Genomic DNA, 14346 nt, shown 5'->3' with positions numbered 1-14346 from the left:
GGATCTATACAAACAATAATCCAATTATTCAAATTCCATCTTCATATTAATTCATTCTTTTTTTATCTTGTGTGGCAGATTGGGGATATTCCTGAGGCTGAGACGAAGCCTCCTGATAATGTCCTATTTGTTTGTAAACTAAATCCAGTTACTGAGGTGAGTCTTCTGTTTTCCATTTCCGTGGTACGATAATCTATGAGCTTCGTTCTCGTGCCTTTTTTCTTATTTCTTACTGCAATTGTCATCTTAAAGCCTTGTTGAGTTGTTTCAACTTCTTGGTGTAGGATGAGGACTTGCATACAATCTTTTCACGCTTTGGAACTGTTATATCGTGAGTAATTGGAACCCTTAAGAAAAAAACTCAATCATGTTTTTAGGCCCTCATTTGTGAGAAAAATAGAATGCTCATCGTGTGGACTATGGCAGGGCTGATATAATTCGTGATTATAAGACTGGAGACAGCTTATGTTATGCATTTATAGGTGAGTGGAATCTTGTCATCTGCATTTTTCTACTAATTTTATCTGTTGGTGGGTGTGCCCTCATAGATAGATCGTCTTGCTAGGAAATATGTGTTCTTTTAGTTGTGGTTGATGAAGCATTAAGATTTCAGGACCTTTGTCTCTCACTCTCTTGGCCCTGATATATCCTGTCCTCTTCGATCACTTGCACTAGTTCAAGTTTGATTTTGAAATCCAATATTATAGGCCTGCATTATGACTTAAAAAAATGACATGTAATAAAGTTGCTACCTTAATGTTCTTTCATATGCAGGACAAGAGGAGTTGGGATGTATTCAGATAGTCAGCTACCCTAGTTTTCACTTGACACTTCAAAAAATGTAACCTTCAGGCTAAAATGAAGAAAAATGACAAATAATAGAATCTAGTATTTTCAAACTGATTCTATTGATAATGTGAATGTGTTCTGTTGGTAGGTGTGCCCTCATAGACAGGCCATCTTGCTTGGGAATCTGTGTTCTTTTACTTGTGGTTCATGAAGCAATAAGATTTCAGGACCTTTGTCTCTCACTCTCTTGGCCCTGATATATCCTGTCCTCTTCGATCACTTGCACTAGTTCAAGTTTGATTTTGAAATCCAATATTATAGGCCTGCATTATGACTTAAAAAAATGACATGTAATAAAGTTGCTACCTTAAATGTTATTTCATATGCAGGACATTGCTTGTATATTACTGGTTTAAGAGGAGTTGGGATTTATTCAGATACCCTAGTTTTCACCTGAATCTTTAAAAACTGTAACCTTAAGGCTAAAATGAAGAAAAATGACATATAAAAGAATCAAGTATTTTCAGACTGATTCTATTGATAATTTGAATTTCACGGTCCTTTCCACACTACTCTATTCTCAATTAACTAATTATGAGAATTTTTATTGGCCAAAGTTGGTAATCTTGGAGCCATTTTCTAGGTTTCTTGGCAAGTTTTTCATAACTTATTGAGTACTTGGACGAGCCAAAAGTTATATGCAGATGGGGAGAATTTTAAAAATTGAGCACATGCTGGCTTTTTTATAGTTCTAAAGAATCATATGGCACACTAACAGTTTATGGAATTCTACTGAAAAGTTAAAATTTATTATGAAAATAGCTCCAGACTGATATCTTCATGCTGGAGAATGTTAGCTACAATGATCAATAGCCTATTTTTGAGATGATATACTGCTGTGTGATGGAATGCATCATTTATCATCAACATTAACTCTTGTCTCATCTGTCTAAATCTGTGTATTTGTTGCATATGTTTAGGTTTCTTCGTTTTCTATTGATGTACAGTGATCAAATTTTATATGATCTTTGTATCTTCCTTTTGGCATGTTAAAATATGATCCTCGTACTTTTTACTGAATGAATATGATTTTTTTTTTTGTCAACCAGAGTTTGAGACCAAAGAGGCATGCGAGCAGGCATATTTTAAGGTATTTGAAAGCTTGAGAAAATCTGTTTTTGTCAGAGAACTTGATTTGTATTCTTCTTTCTGCATATCTGATTACTTTCGGGTGCCTTGTTTAAATAAGTTCATGGTTCCTAGTGTATTATAACAGTTAAAACTTGATGCAAACTTTAAAATATTTGTGAATGTCATCAACTAAATGTAACATGAAGTAATTTCTGTTTTCCAACTGAAACTTTTTATCTAATTGTTTCATGGCAGATGGATAATGCTTTGATTGATGATAGAAGGATTCATGTGGATTTTAGTCAGAGTGTTGCAAAACTATGGTCTCAATACAGGCGAAAAGACAACCAACCGGGTAAAGGTGAAGATTGCTATGTGATTAACATTTTCTGTATAAAACTTACATTGGAGCAAAAGAGGAACATTATAAAGAATAAAAACCTGAGTGTAAAAGAACCAAATGGGCATAAATCTATCAATCCGCTTTCAGTATTGGAAGATTATAAAAGTGCATATTGAGCTAGAAACAACCAATTGCTCTCTGTAGGAAATCTGCCAAATATAAACAGAATCTCGAAAGCCTCATCACTGATCATCAAATAATCAGATAAGCAGATGATTATAACATAATTGTTGCATTTACATTCTATCTTAATGACAGCAGGAAGAGGTTGCTTCAAATGTGGTGCTCTTGATCATATGGCGAAGGATTGCACTGGTGATCCTGCTAGCAAACATCAACCTTCAAAATATATCCTGAAGGACGATAATATGCAGCGTGGTGGAGATAATAATTCGAGGTTAGTAATAATCTTGCATTTTCCCCCTGTCCTCCCTCCTTGTATGTTTGTTTAACAGGTAAACAAACTTTCGTAGATATGAAATGGTATTTGATGGAGACACTCCAGAAAGTCCAAGACAGGGAAAGAGACATGGACACCGTGATCCAGATTACCAAATTGACAGAGAAAAGAAAGATGGAAAAGAGAGGTACAGGCAGAGTGACAGAGATAGAGGACACAGACAGGACACTCGGTACCCTGAAAGTAAAGGACGAAGTCGATATCCTGAGGAGCGACTTGATAAAGAAAAGTATATGGATAGAAGAAAAGACCGAGATGATCGAGATTACAGAAAGAGAACTTCAGATAGTCAAAGAGATTATGATAGCCATAAAGACCATCGAGATTACAGAAAGAGAACTTCAGATAGTCATAGAGATCATGATGGCCATAAAGGCAAGAGGGATGAACGAGAATATAGACGTCGAGGTACAGAAAATGATGATGATCCTGAATATGATCGAGATCGGAGGAACCGAGATGACAAAAGAAGTCGAGCTCTAAGATGATGCGAAGTGCTATTGTGGCATTGCTTTTGTAGTTCTTGGTTCCGAAACTATAGCATTAATGGATGTTGTGCCAAGATGATCAAATTATTCTGAGATAGATTCTTTTCTTTCGAGTGACAATTCTTTTCTTTCACACATTTATCTTCTGATCATGTTTTCACCTTTTCTTTACACTTTTAGAAATTATACTTATCTTGAGTTAAATCTAAATTTTTAAATATGATAAAATAATTAAATTATCGTCATATATAATATAAAATGAACTCCATAAATCTTTTCCCTTTTTCTTCTATGCTAGTCACCAATTTATCCCTCTTCTCTTTGTCATTGACCACCACTATAAGCAAACCTCTGCAAATTGATGCATTTTTTTTTTTTATCTCTCATCAGTCACCGCCAATCCCAATCTCAATCCCACCAATTATGTTATTTTAAATGGAAGAGATGTTTGTTAAGGTTGGCTTCATGAAAGCAAGCAAGTTTAGCAAAAACAGAGATGGAAAGAGATGGGGTTTGCCCAGTCATTGTCAGATCAATTCCCATTCATTCTTTAATGGGAATGTCATCTTCACTTGTGCAACGAAAGCGAGTTGATGGAGTAGCCAATGACACTGAGTTATTCATGGCACCAGCCCTAGGCTTGAGTGTTTTAATTTAATGATTTAGATTTTTTTTTTTTTTGTATTTAAGAGATGTAGCGTGATGATAAATGGTTTGAAATTTGAACAACAAATTTTGAGTTTGAGTTAGAGCATGTATTTCTTGTAAGATCCTAGAATAGCCAAAGTTTTATTCGTTTATCTGGACCTATAAAATATATTTTTTGAGAGGTGGGATTTTTTTGAATTAAAAAAAAAAGTGAGATTTTTTTTTATATTGAATATAATGTTTCTGGAATGATTTGAATGAAAAAGATGAGAAGGTAATTTAGAAGATAAGTGGATTAGAAGTTAGTTATGATGGTTAAGGTTTTTTTTTAATTCAATGATAAAATTATAATATTAATATTTCAGGAATAATTTAGATATAAAATAAAATTTAATAACAACCTTATAAATATTTTTTAAAAAAAATTATGTTGAGGATGTAACTGGTTATTTATCATGTAAATTCGGGGATGTAAAGTTAATTTTTAAAAGTAAAAAGAAAAAAATTATTATTTTTATTTATAATTTATTTCTAGCATGATTTGTTCTCTTTCAAACACATTGGGGAGTAGTACTGGATGTTTCAACATCAAACCTGAAAAGTGCTAATTCTCTTGACTTTCAGACTGAAGCTTCCCTAAACTTGTATCCGAGTCTAACCTTCATCTTCTGACACCAAGCATGAGTCCATCAGTAGGGTTTCAGCGCTGAGTTGACATTGTCGCCACAAAATTCTAGGGTTTTAATTGATTACGTGATTTGTGGTTTTTTTTAGCAGATGGCATCTAATTACCATAAAATTGATTAATTGTGATATTGTGGGATTGGAGCGATGGGGAAAAGGAAGCCGAGAGTGAAGCCACTACCTTAAAAGAGAATGGCATGAGTTTCGAGTGCTGCATGTGAGTGTTCATGCCATTCTGGACACCATTCTTTTGCAAGTACTTAACTCATCATATGTTCTACAGCAATCCAATTTTCTCATATCATATCAATAGATGCCAAGCTTGAATGGATGGATGAGCTCTCGGGCTTGAAAAGTCCAAATGCGCATCAAGCTCTTCATCATGTTTCCCAACAATGCTTCTGCACCTAACAAATAGGGAACTTACTATTGGAAGTAGAAAGTTAGGGAACTGACATGGTATCAGCATTTATAATACAACACGTGAAAAGAGAAATAATTCTGACCATTTACTAAATATCCCAATTAGTTTAAAAATATAATTTATATACTGAATAATTAATTAATTCTTTAATTTTAGTAATTTAATTAATTCTAAGATAACTAGTAGTTTATATCTAATATGTGGTAGATTAAGATGGTTGGTACCGATAATTATTTTTTTTGTAGATTTAGAAACTTTTAAATGTTGAATTAATTATCTTTTTAGAAAAAAAATCCAATAATATTTTAGTGAGATAAACTTTAAAAATATATAGGCTATAACTATTCAGAATGAAGATATTATTAACCTAACTTTAAAAAAATTATAAAGTATTTGTAACTTATAAATCTTGTTTTTTATGTATACGAGAGACCTTTATTTTACTATAATAATATTAAAGAGAGATAATTATTTTTTATATATATATTAATAAAAAATAAATATTTCTTATACAAAAATTAATATGATAAATATATTATTAAGAGATTGTTTATAGAGTATAGAAAAAGTAGGATCTAAAATATAATCCAATAAACATGGCTCAACTTTTCCCCTAACTAAGTCCATGAGATTTGTGCTATTTTTGTAGGCTGAGTCTATAATAATTGGGTTCTTTTCTTGAGCTAAACTAGGTTTTTTTATTGGGTTAGGTCCATAACTTGATATATTCTTTAAGGTTAATTTAACCACGGCTGAGCTTTTTATCTAAGTTGAGTCCATAATATTGGATTTTTTTTTCTAAACTGAGTTTACAGGAGTTAGGTTATTTTTCTAAGTTGAGTTCATGATGGCAGGCTTTAAGACTTAGCCCATCAAAGTTGGATTTTTTTTTGAGACTGTTTGATGATATTAAGTTTTTTTTTCAAGATAAAACATATAAAAATTAAGCTCTTCTCCGACACCGAGCACAAGCTAAGCTCATGTTGCCTAGTTTTTTTTTCCAAGACTGAGCTCACAAGATCTAGGCTTTTCTTTAAAAAATTGTTTTATAGATTTAGAAACTTTTAGATGTTGAAGTAATTATATTTTTAGAAGAAAAATTCAATAATATTTTAATGAGATGAACTTTAAAAATATATAGGCTATAACCACCGAGAATGAAGACATTATTAACGTAAAATTTTAAAAAATTATAAGGTATTTGTAATTTATAAATCTTGTTTTTTATGAATATAAAAGGCAAAAATGTTATTTTACTATAATAACATTAAAGAGAGATAATTATCCTTTACATATATATCAATAAAAGATAAATATCTTTTATATAAATATTAATATAATGAATATGTTATTAGGAGATTGTTTATAAACCTAAAAATATAAAAAGAATAGAATTTAAAATATAATCGAATTATCAAGGCTCAACTTTTCTCCTAAATGAGCCTATGAGATTTGTGCTATTTTTTATAGGCTGAGCTTATAAGAATTGGATTCTTTTTTTAAGCTAAACTCATGTCATTGGGTTTTTTCTTTTAATTGAGTCCGTAACCTTTAACAAGAGCCGAGCTTATCTAAGTTGAGTGCATAATATTGGACTTTTTTTTCTAAGCTGAGCTTATAATAATTGGGCTATTTTTCTAAGTTGAGTTAAGCGGGCTTTAAGACTTAGCACATAAAAGTTGGATTCCTAAGTTGAGTTAAGCGGGCTTTAAGACTTTGGATTTTTTTTTTAGACTGGTCTATGATATGGAGCTTTTTTTTCAAGATAAAACATATAAAAATTGAGCTCGTCTCTAACACCGAGCACAAGCTAAGCTCATGTTGCCTCGTTTTTTTCCAAGACTGAGCTCACGAGGTCTCGGCTTTTCTTTAAAATTGTGTCTATGAAAGCTGAGCTCCTTTTAAGACTGAGCCAATGACGTGGAGCTCTTTTCTTAGATTTAGTCTATAAAACTAAGTTCTTTTTATAAGTTGAGCTAATGAATTATTTTTCTATGCTGAGTTTACTGACAATTAGGTCCAAACATGTTGTCTAAAACAACAAGGTTTAGAGCCTTTTATGATTTTTTTAGGCTGTTAAATTTAAATATATCAAATTAGAAGATGAGATTTAAATGCAAAATAAATTAAGCACATCAATCGTGTCCACCTTCGTTGGTTTCGCTTGAAGAACAATAAAAAGTTGCTAGTCTGTGAATACTGTTAAATGGTATTGGTTTTTGTAACTGTGTTTTTATGGGATTTTAAACAAAGTGTTAATGAAATACAAAGCTTAAGTTTTTTTTTCTTCTAATTTTCTATAAAATTATATTAATATTAAAAGTACTTTTTAGTCATTATATGAAAATTAATAACAATCTTATAAATAATCAAATATATTTTATTGAATTTTTCTGGACACTCTTATAAAGTTCAAAAAGTAAATTATAATTTTTCAAAATAATGAATGTGAGTGAAAAAGGGATCTAACCACAAGATGATACTCTGTAATTTTCCCGTTATAGGAAACCGTAGGACCAAATATAAAGGAAAAGAGAAGGAAACGGATACAGACATAAATAGATGACCATCATTGAACATGTAAATGACTTCCACCAAGGTTGTCACTGAGAATCATTATGATTACTCGATGATGATCTTCGTTATTTTACATGAATAGCGATCCCAAGTATTCTACAAGGAGATCAAATAGAGAGCGCATGCTACTGCCAATCAACTAAGAAAATCCAAAATCCTCGCTTCCATTCTTATAAATCATGTGGAAGAGTTTGATCCAACCATCAACTAGAAGATGGCTGCTATAGGGCTTGGACTTAAATAAGATCATCCTTCAATGAAAGGATCCACTGACAACTGACATATTACTTAACCAACTGCAAAGGAACTACAAAGCCACTGATATTACTTAACCAACTGCAAAGGAACTACAAAGCCACTGATCTCTTAAACAATTACTAGCATCTGACAGAAATTTTGATACCAAGGTGCTCTCCAGCAAACAGCAACACCTCAGGCGTGATTTTCTGGGACATGCCTTTTATGCTCTCTCTCCAAATAACCAAACCGGTTCATCCTGTTTCGATCATCTGTACAATCATGATGATTATAATGGTGAGACCCCGGGGCATTATCAGTCCGATGCTCCCCCTCAGACTTTCTGTCAGGTGGACTTGATGCCTTACGTTTGCGATTACTTGACTTGGGTGAGGGAAACCCCTGGTACATATCATCAGGAGCTGACAGTTCCCCATCTTCAATATTGTTCTGATCTGGCCTTTGTGATAACTGCGCCCTCATTCCATGATGCTGTTCATCCCTTGCATCAATATTCTTCCCATGACGTGAGCTCTCATATTCTTCCCTGTCCAAGTGCTTGGACCAGCTTTGTCTTCTATCACGCTTTTTTTTTTCACTTTCAGCAGCTAGTTCAATCCCATCTTCCAGTTCCCTCTCAATGAGATCATCCTCGTCCAAGAAGTCAGTTTTTCGTGTTATGTCTCCTCGGGACTTCCTTCGTTTCTCCAAAGCTGCCTTCACTTTGTCTTTATCAATCTTTTTAATAGCATCTTGGGGTGATTGACCTAACATACCCTCTCTATGCTCCACAAATCGACCAAAATGTTTATCTTTAGAATCTCCTAAATCTTTTGTTTCACTTCTTGCAACATTCCTTTCTTGATCTTCATTTCCAAGCCAATCTGAAGCTCGCCTAAAGGTATGGCCTTCCCTCATATTATCCTGGGAAGGAAATGTATCTCTCTCATGGTGCAGATCATCTTTGGGTTCACCATCCATATTATGGTCAGAGGCACTTCTTATCTCTGCACTTCCATGGTCATTGCCATGCTTTTGGCTGGTTCTTGGAGGACCAACATGATTATCTGCAAGAGGTTGCTTGTGCACTGGTTTAGACAAAGGCTTTGAGGGTCTAGATCTTGAACTAATACCTCCAGTGTGAGAATGACTATTAGCTGCCACCTGTTCTTCATTGCCAGATGAAGCTTTTGATGAGGCCAGATGAGAAGCTCCATCTGCTATGCTCCCTTCAGCTTCACTGTTAGCTGAAGGGGGCACCCGGTTCTGTTCATACAGTTCCAGCATCTGATTGCTTACCTCTGCAAGAATTAATTCCAACAATTAATGATGAAATTCACCATTTTCAAAACTGCTATAGTAGTAGTTAACGTTGTCACAAGATTATTTGTGTTATTTATTTACATGTCTCAGTTCTCCCACTCAAAACCCCCCCCCTAAGATGAAATCCACCATATTCGAAAGTGTTATTGTAATAGTTAACATTCAAAAGATTATTGTTTTAACTATTTACATGTCTCAGTTCTCCCACTCTAAGGAGCTGTTCGAGAGTGGTAGAGGTTGCATTTTAAAATGGTTTTCGCTTGGATATGTATTAAAATAATATATATTTTTTATTTTTTTAAATTCATTGTTGACATCAGCACATCAAAACGATCTAAAAACACTAAAAAAATTAATTTTAAGCCAAAGAAAAAAATCAAGTTTTGGCAATGCTGCCACATTCCCCCTAACCCTTACCCCTAGCTAGCTTCATTCCCCCCAGTATGATGATTTTTTTGGTGCGAGAGAGACTGCTCTCAGGAACACATGTAATTATTAATAAAAACAATATCTGTCATCAATATTTCTAATAGGATTGCAAGAAAAGGGAAAAACACCAACCCTCCAATTGGCGTGGGGTGACATCAAACTCTTGCCACCAGACCTTCTCACCATCTGATGGGAGCTTTACTTTGAGGAACTTTGCAGCAAGGAAAATGGCACCTGCCGCAATGTGGTGGGGCTTAAATTGCAAGCAAAGAGATGTACGCAGTCTGCATACAGCATCCCCCCAATCAAGAAGAGACAGAGAAGAAAGGTATAGAAACTAAAATAAGCAATTTTCCATACCCATCATTCACAAAGTTCCATGCAACTTGAGCAAGGGCATTTTGAGCAACCTTAAATTTCTTTATAGCATCAACAAGAGGTTTATATGGATGGAGCAAATTAAAATCAAAACCAAGAGTTGCAAGTACAACCCTCTCTCCAAGTAAAATTATTTCCTTCTGTTGTTCATATACCTCCTGCAAGAGAAATGTGGATAATGAGTTGCAAAAAGGGAAAAATTGAGTGGAAAAAGTTGTAATCTGTAAATTGTAATACTTGCAAAAAGGAAAGTGTTGTAAATTGTAATCTGTGTGGTCTAAGGGATTGACAACAAGACAATACAGTTTGGCATTTTGAGCAAAGTTCAGACACAACACACTTGGGCTTTAGCTCAACTGGTGGAATGGAGTGGCTGGGTAAATCATAGTCAAATCTTACAAATAAAAAATGCAGAGTGGTGGTGGTAGGGAAGCCAAACCCCACTGATGGGATGAATTGAAAAAACATTACAGAAGTGGAAAACATCCTTGCCAAGTAAATCATAGAGATGGAATATACCTTTTGCTTGATCCTCTGAACTGCTTCAGGATCCTTTTTATGTATAATCTCATAAGAAACAAGAATAACATCTTTCAGTGGACGGGGAGTCTCCTCTACCTTCCCCGCAAGAAACATACAAACTGTAGCGATAGTCTGAGATATTGAGTGAAATTAAGACAATATATTAATTTAAGGAAATCAAAATATCAGCTACCAATTCAGTGGTGGGTACTATATAAACAAATCACCAAAAGACAAAAGAAGGGGGGAAATTACACAGGAAGAAGGGAGGAAAATATTTGACTTTTAATGAAGGAACATTGACTCACCCTCCTATCATTCTTTGCATGGGATTGACGAAGAAAGAATCGGTGACAGAAAATTATTGCAGTAGCAATTGTTACCTGGGGCCTGCAATTCGAGAAATACATGATTATCCCACGCATAAATACATAGAATAGTGTGCATTCAATGTGCAGTGCAAAAGCACATCAACTCTCCTTAAACATTGACTTAGTGTAAACAGAAGAACCATAGCTCCTTTTAAAACTTTACCAATTCTGTCTCACCATCTCTCTTCTTGTTTGACTTCTTCATTACACCCACTCCAAAAACTCTACAAATTCTAGATTATTAAGCCCCATATACTATTATCTAATAAAAAGTCAAGAGATGAAAGCATAAATACAGAATGTTCTCCAACTATATAAAATGCACATAAACGCTGAGCAACCAAAAGGAACAGGCAACTATTCTAAACTTTAAACTATAAAATGCATTTTAATTCAGTTTTTTATAAGAAAGGGACCACAAAAGAACACTCATATAATACCAAATTGAAGACCCAGAGACATTAGAGCATTTAGTTCAAGCTTAAGCACAAAAGGAACCACATAATGTGTAAAGACTCACACTTTAAGTCTCATGCCCAAATCTTGTAGAAATGTACAGTATGACTTGCGTAGATAAGCCTCTTTCTTTAAGTCAATGCCATCTTGTTTAGATGGAGAATTCTCTTCAATTTCCTTTCTAGAAAAGTACCAACGGCCACCTTCCTCAAGTTTTTCCTGAGAATATATGTACAGTCCGCCATTGTTCATTTCAGAATGAGATGACTCACCAGCCATTGAATTTTCCATATGTATCTACGACCACCAAATGTTATGAACAGTCTATCCAGGACCAATATGAAATGAAGGAATCAGTGTGCTGCTAGGTAATAGCCCCCTGCAAACAGATTGCCAATACAAATAAAAAACAAAATAGGTCATGAAAGTATCATCTTTTAGTAAAAATAACTAAAAAAATAACCATAAATTGAAACGCTGAATCAAGAAAAACAAAATCCCAAAAGTTAACTACCACTAAAAACTTCAAGCTTCAATTTCAACCCGAAATTTTTCCAAACAACTTGTAGTAATTGGAAGCTTAATCCGTTCTAAGCTTTACCAACTCTCCCATTCAATCAAAAGGCCACCCATTCCATGGAATAAACTATAAAGCGAATTATAATCCCCTACGCGTAATGATTATAGAGCTTTCACGCAACAGACAAACTGAAATGTTGGTTGCTAGGAAAATTGAAGCCAAGCACGTCAATATAAAAACTCCAACAAAAAAAGAGAGTCAGATTCCCAATCAAGAACCAGTTCAGAACATAAAATTTAAAGCGAAAAAAAGTGTTTTTTATAAACCCAGAAAATGAAAACCAAAACAATATAGTCTCTTTCAAATCTTTCACAAAAAGGAAGTTCCTTTCAATCAAACCAAACAAAACCCAGATGCCATGTACAACTTCAAAGAAAAAAGTGAAGAACTTAAACTTGTATAGTCACAAGAGCGGAACAAAAGACAAGAAAAAAACCAATAAGCTTCCCTGCAATTACCGAGAAAACAGTATAACCAATAAACCAAAACATGCGTGTCTGAGTGTCGAAACACGAGAGAAAGAAAAAGGATACTACCTCAAACAAAAAGTAAAAGATGAAGGGGTGTGCCGAAAAGGGGTGTTTGTGGAAATTTTAGGGTTTATAGTGCACAGAAGATTTTGCCAATTATTATTATTATTATTATTATTGAGTTTGCTATTGTTTTATTTATTTTTTAATGGTTAGCAATCCCTCCTTTATTTTATTGTTTGGCTTGAACTCGATCAGCCCTATACCTCTTACTCCAAGTAGAGGAAAAAAAATATTTTATTATTAAAAAAAAGGGAAAAAGAGTGCTAAATGTCTGAATTTTCAATGTCATTATAGTTGCTACTTGTACTTTTAAAATTAAAATTATAGTTTATGAGATTTACGATAGAAATGTGACAAATTTAGCAGTACATTTGTATAAATCTAAGAGATGTGGACCATATCATCATATAATATCAACCAGCCATCATATGATTTTAGGTCATTTATAGTAAAAATCATTCGTCGTATACCTTGTGATACAAATCTCTGCTGTCTGTTTTCAGAAATTAAGTTTTATTTCTATGGTAGATTCATTGACTTTTAAAAATAAACGAACTCATGCATGACCTTTCTCTTACGAGGATACTCCTTCGATCTTATTGTTGTTATTATATGGCTGGTTTTTCTGGACAAAAAGCAACCCCATCTCTTTCTTTCTTTATTTATTTCTCTCTACAAGTTTATTAATACAAAACAACTAAAAGAATATTTAGTTAGTGTAGCTGCTCATAAAATACTGTCTTGATTCTATTTAGATAGTGTTATTTTTTAAAATATTTTTTGTTTTAAAATATATTTAAAATATATTTTTTATTTTTTAAATTTTATTTTTAATATTAGCACACTAAAATAATCTAAGAACACCTCAAAAAATTAATTTAAAGCAAAAAAAATTCATAAGAAATAAGAAAAAAGTAATTATGAGATTTTTACCAAAATTAATTTAATTACCTTTATTTTTAATTCAAAAAATATGCTACTAATGAAAATTACTTTGATAAAAGATAATGCATGTATAAGAAATAAGAAAAGAGTAATTCGTTTAATAAAATATTTTTTTCTTTAATAGTTAAATCTTAAACTTTCATATAAATAACTATTTAATTGCAAAGAAATTAAATAAAAATATATTTTAAAAACTACTTCTCAATATCATGCGGCTAAATAATTAGTTAAAACAAACTAATAGGGATTAGTTTTTCATTGTAAATCAAGATATATTTTATTATAAATTAAAATAATAAAATAATTGTGTTGTTTTTTTTTAAATAAATCAATAAGCTAACTACGAGGGTAATATAATCTTTTCATAACATTCATTAGTTATCATCAGAGTAATTAGAAAAAAAAATTAATGTTTTAAAATTTTAGGAGTACAATAACAATAATATTACCTTTAAAATTTTTTTTTACTTAAATGATATCTAGGAGGTTTTTTTTTAATTTTTATTTTATATAACACAATAAAATGACTATTAAAATTAAAAATTATTGAATTGGTTATAATTAATTTGATCAAGAGAAAATTTGATATTTTAATAAATATAAAATAATATTTAAAATTTAAAAATAATTGAAACGTGTAATGTACGTGCTAGTGAATAGAAGACACTCATACTCTTTAGATAGAGCATGTGATATCTCCCAGCAGCAAACCACCACCTTCCATGAAAACATTGGAAACGTCCTAATATCCTCTTCCTTGTTGTTAAACATGTGTATACGACGGTGTGATAATTGAATTCTGGTGGATTTTTTTCTCTTCATCTCCCTCTTTTGTCTTTCTTCACCTTGGGTTTCATGTCTTTATTTTTAAAAATTAAATGTATTATGTTAGTTTGTATTTATATTAATTTTTATTTTCAATTTTTTAGTTTTTAATTATCTTGTTTTTAATGTTTTTTCAATTTTAT

General features: G+C 32.6%; 2 protein-coding genes across 4 annotated transcripts; one reads left to right on the top strand and one right to left on the bottom strand.

The window, feature by feature from the left end:
- The first annotated feature begins 27 nt into the window (after nt 1-27).
- Nucleotides 28-3410, top strand: LOC105123993 (peptidyl-prolyl cis-trans isomerase CYP59-like). The gene is made up of 7 exons (XM_011023811.1): nt 28-156; nt 285-331; nt 427-482; nt 1899-1939; nt 2176-2281; nt 2582-2720; nt 2797-3410. Exons 5-7 carry the CDS (start codon nt 2176-2178, stop codon nt 3269-3271), a joined length of 720 nt encoding a protein of 239 aa, XP_011022113.1. The 5' UTR covers nt 28-156; nt 285-331; nt 427-482; nt 1899-1939; the 3' UTR covers nt 3272-3410.
- Nucleotides 3411-7582: 4172 nt separating this feature from the next.
- On the bottom strand, nt 7583-12540 carry LOC105123991 (cyclin-T1-3-like). 3 transcript variants are annotated; one of them, XM_011023808.1, is made up of 7 exons: nt 12437-12540; nt 11385-11699; nt 10802-10883; nt 10491-10625; nt 9954-10129; nt 9726-9877; nt 7583-9142 (listed from the first exon to the last, which is right to left on the bottom strand). In XM_011023808.1, exons 2-7 carry the CDS (start codon nt 11609-11611, stop codon nt 8037-8039), a joined length of 1878 nt encoding a protein of 625 aa, XP_011022110.1. In that variant the 5' UTR covers nt 11612-11699; nt 12437-12540; the 3' UTR covers nt 7583-8036. The 3 variants fall into 3 exon arrangements, with proteins under 3 accessions (XP_011022110.1, XP_011022111.1, XP_011022112.1); XM_011023809.1 differs by lacking the exon at nt 12437-12540 and adding an exon at nt 11835-12430; XM_011023810.1 differs by lacking the exon at nt 12437-12540 and adding an exon at nt 12359-12430.
- Nucleotides 12541-14346: the final 1806 nt, after the last annotated feature.

This window comes from Populus euphratica, unplaced genomic scaffold (genome assembly GCF_000495115.2).
Source record: "Populus euphratica unplaced genomic scaffold, PopEup_1.0 scaffold12.1, whole genome shotgun sequence".
In the NCBI taxonomy this organism is placed as follows: Eukaryota; Viridiplantae; Streptophyta; class Magnoliopsida; order Malpighiales; family Salicaceae; genus Populus; species Populus euphratica.
This window is presented reverse-complemented; position numbering and strand designations above follow the sequence as displayed.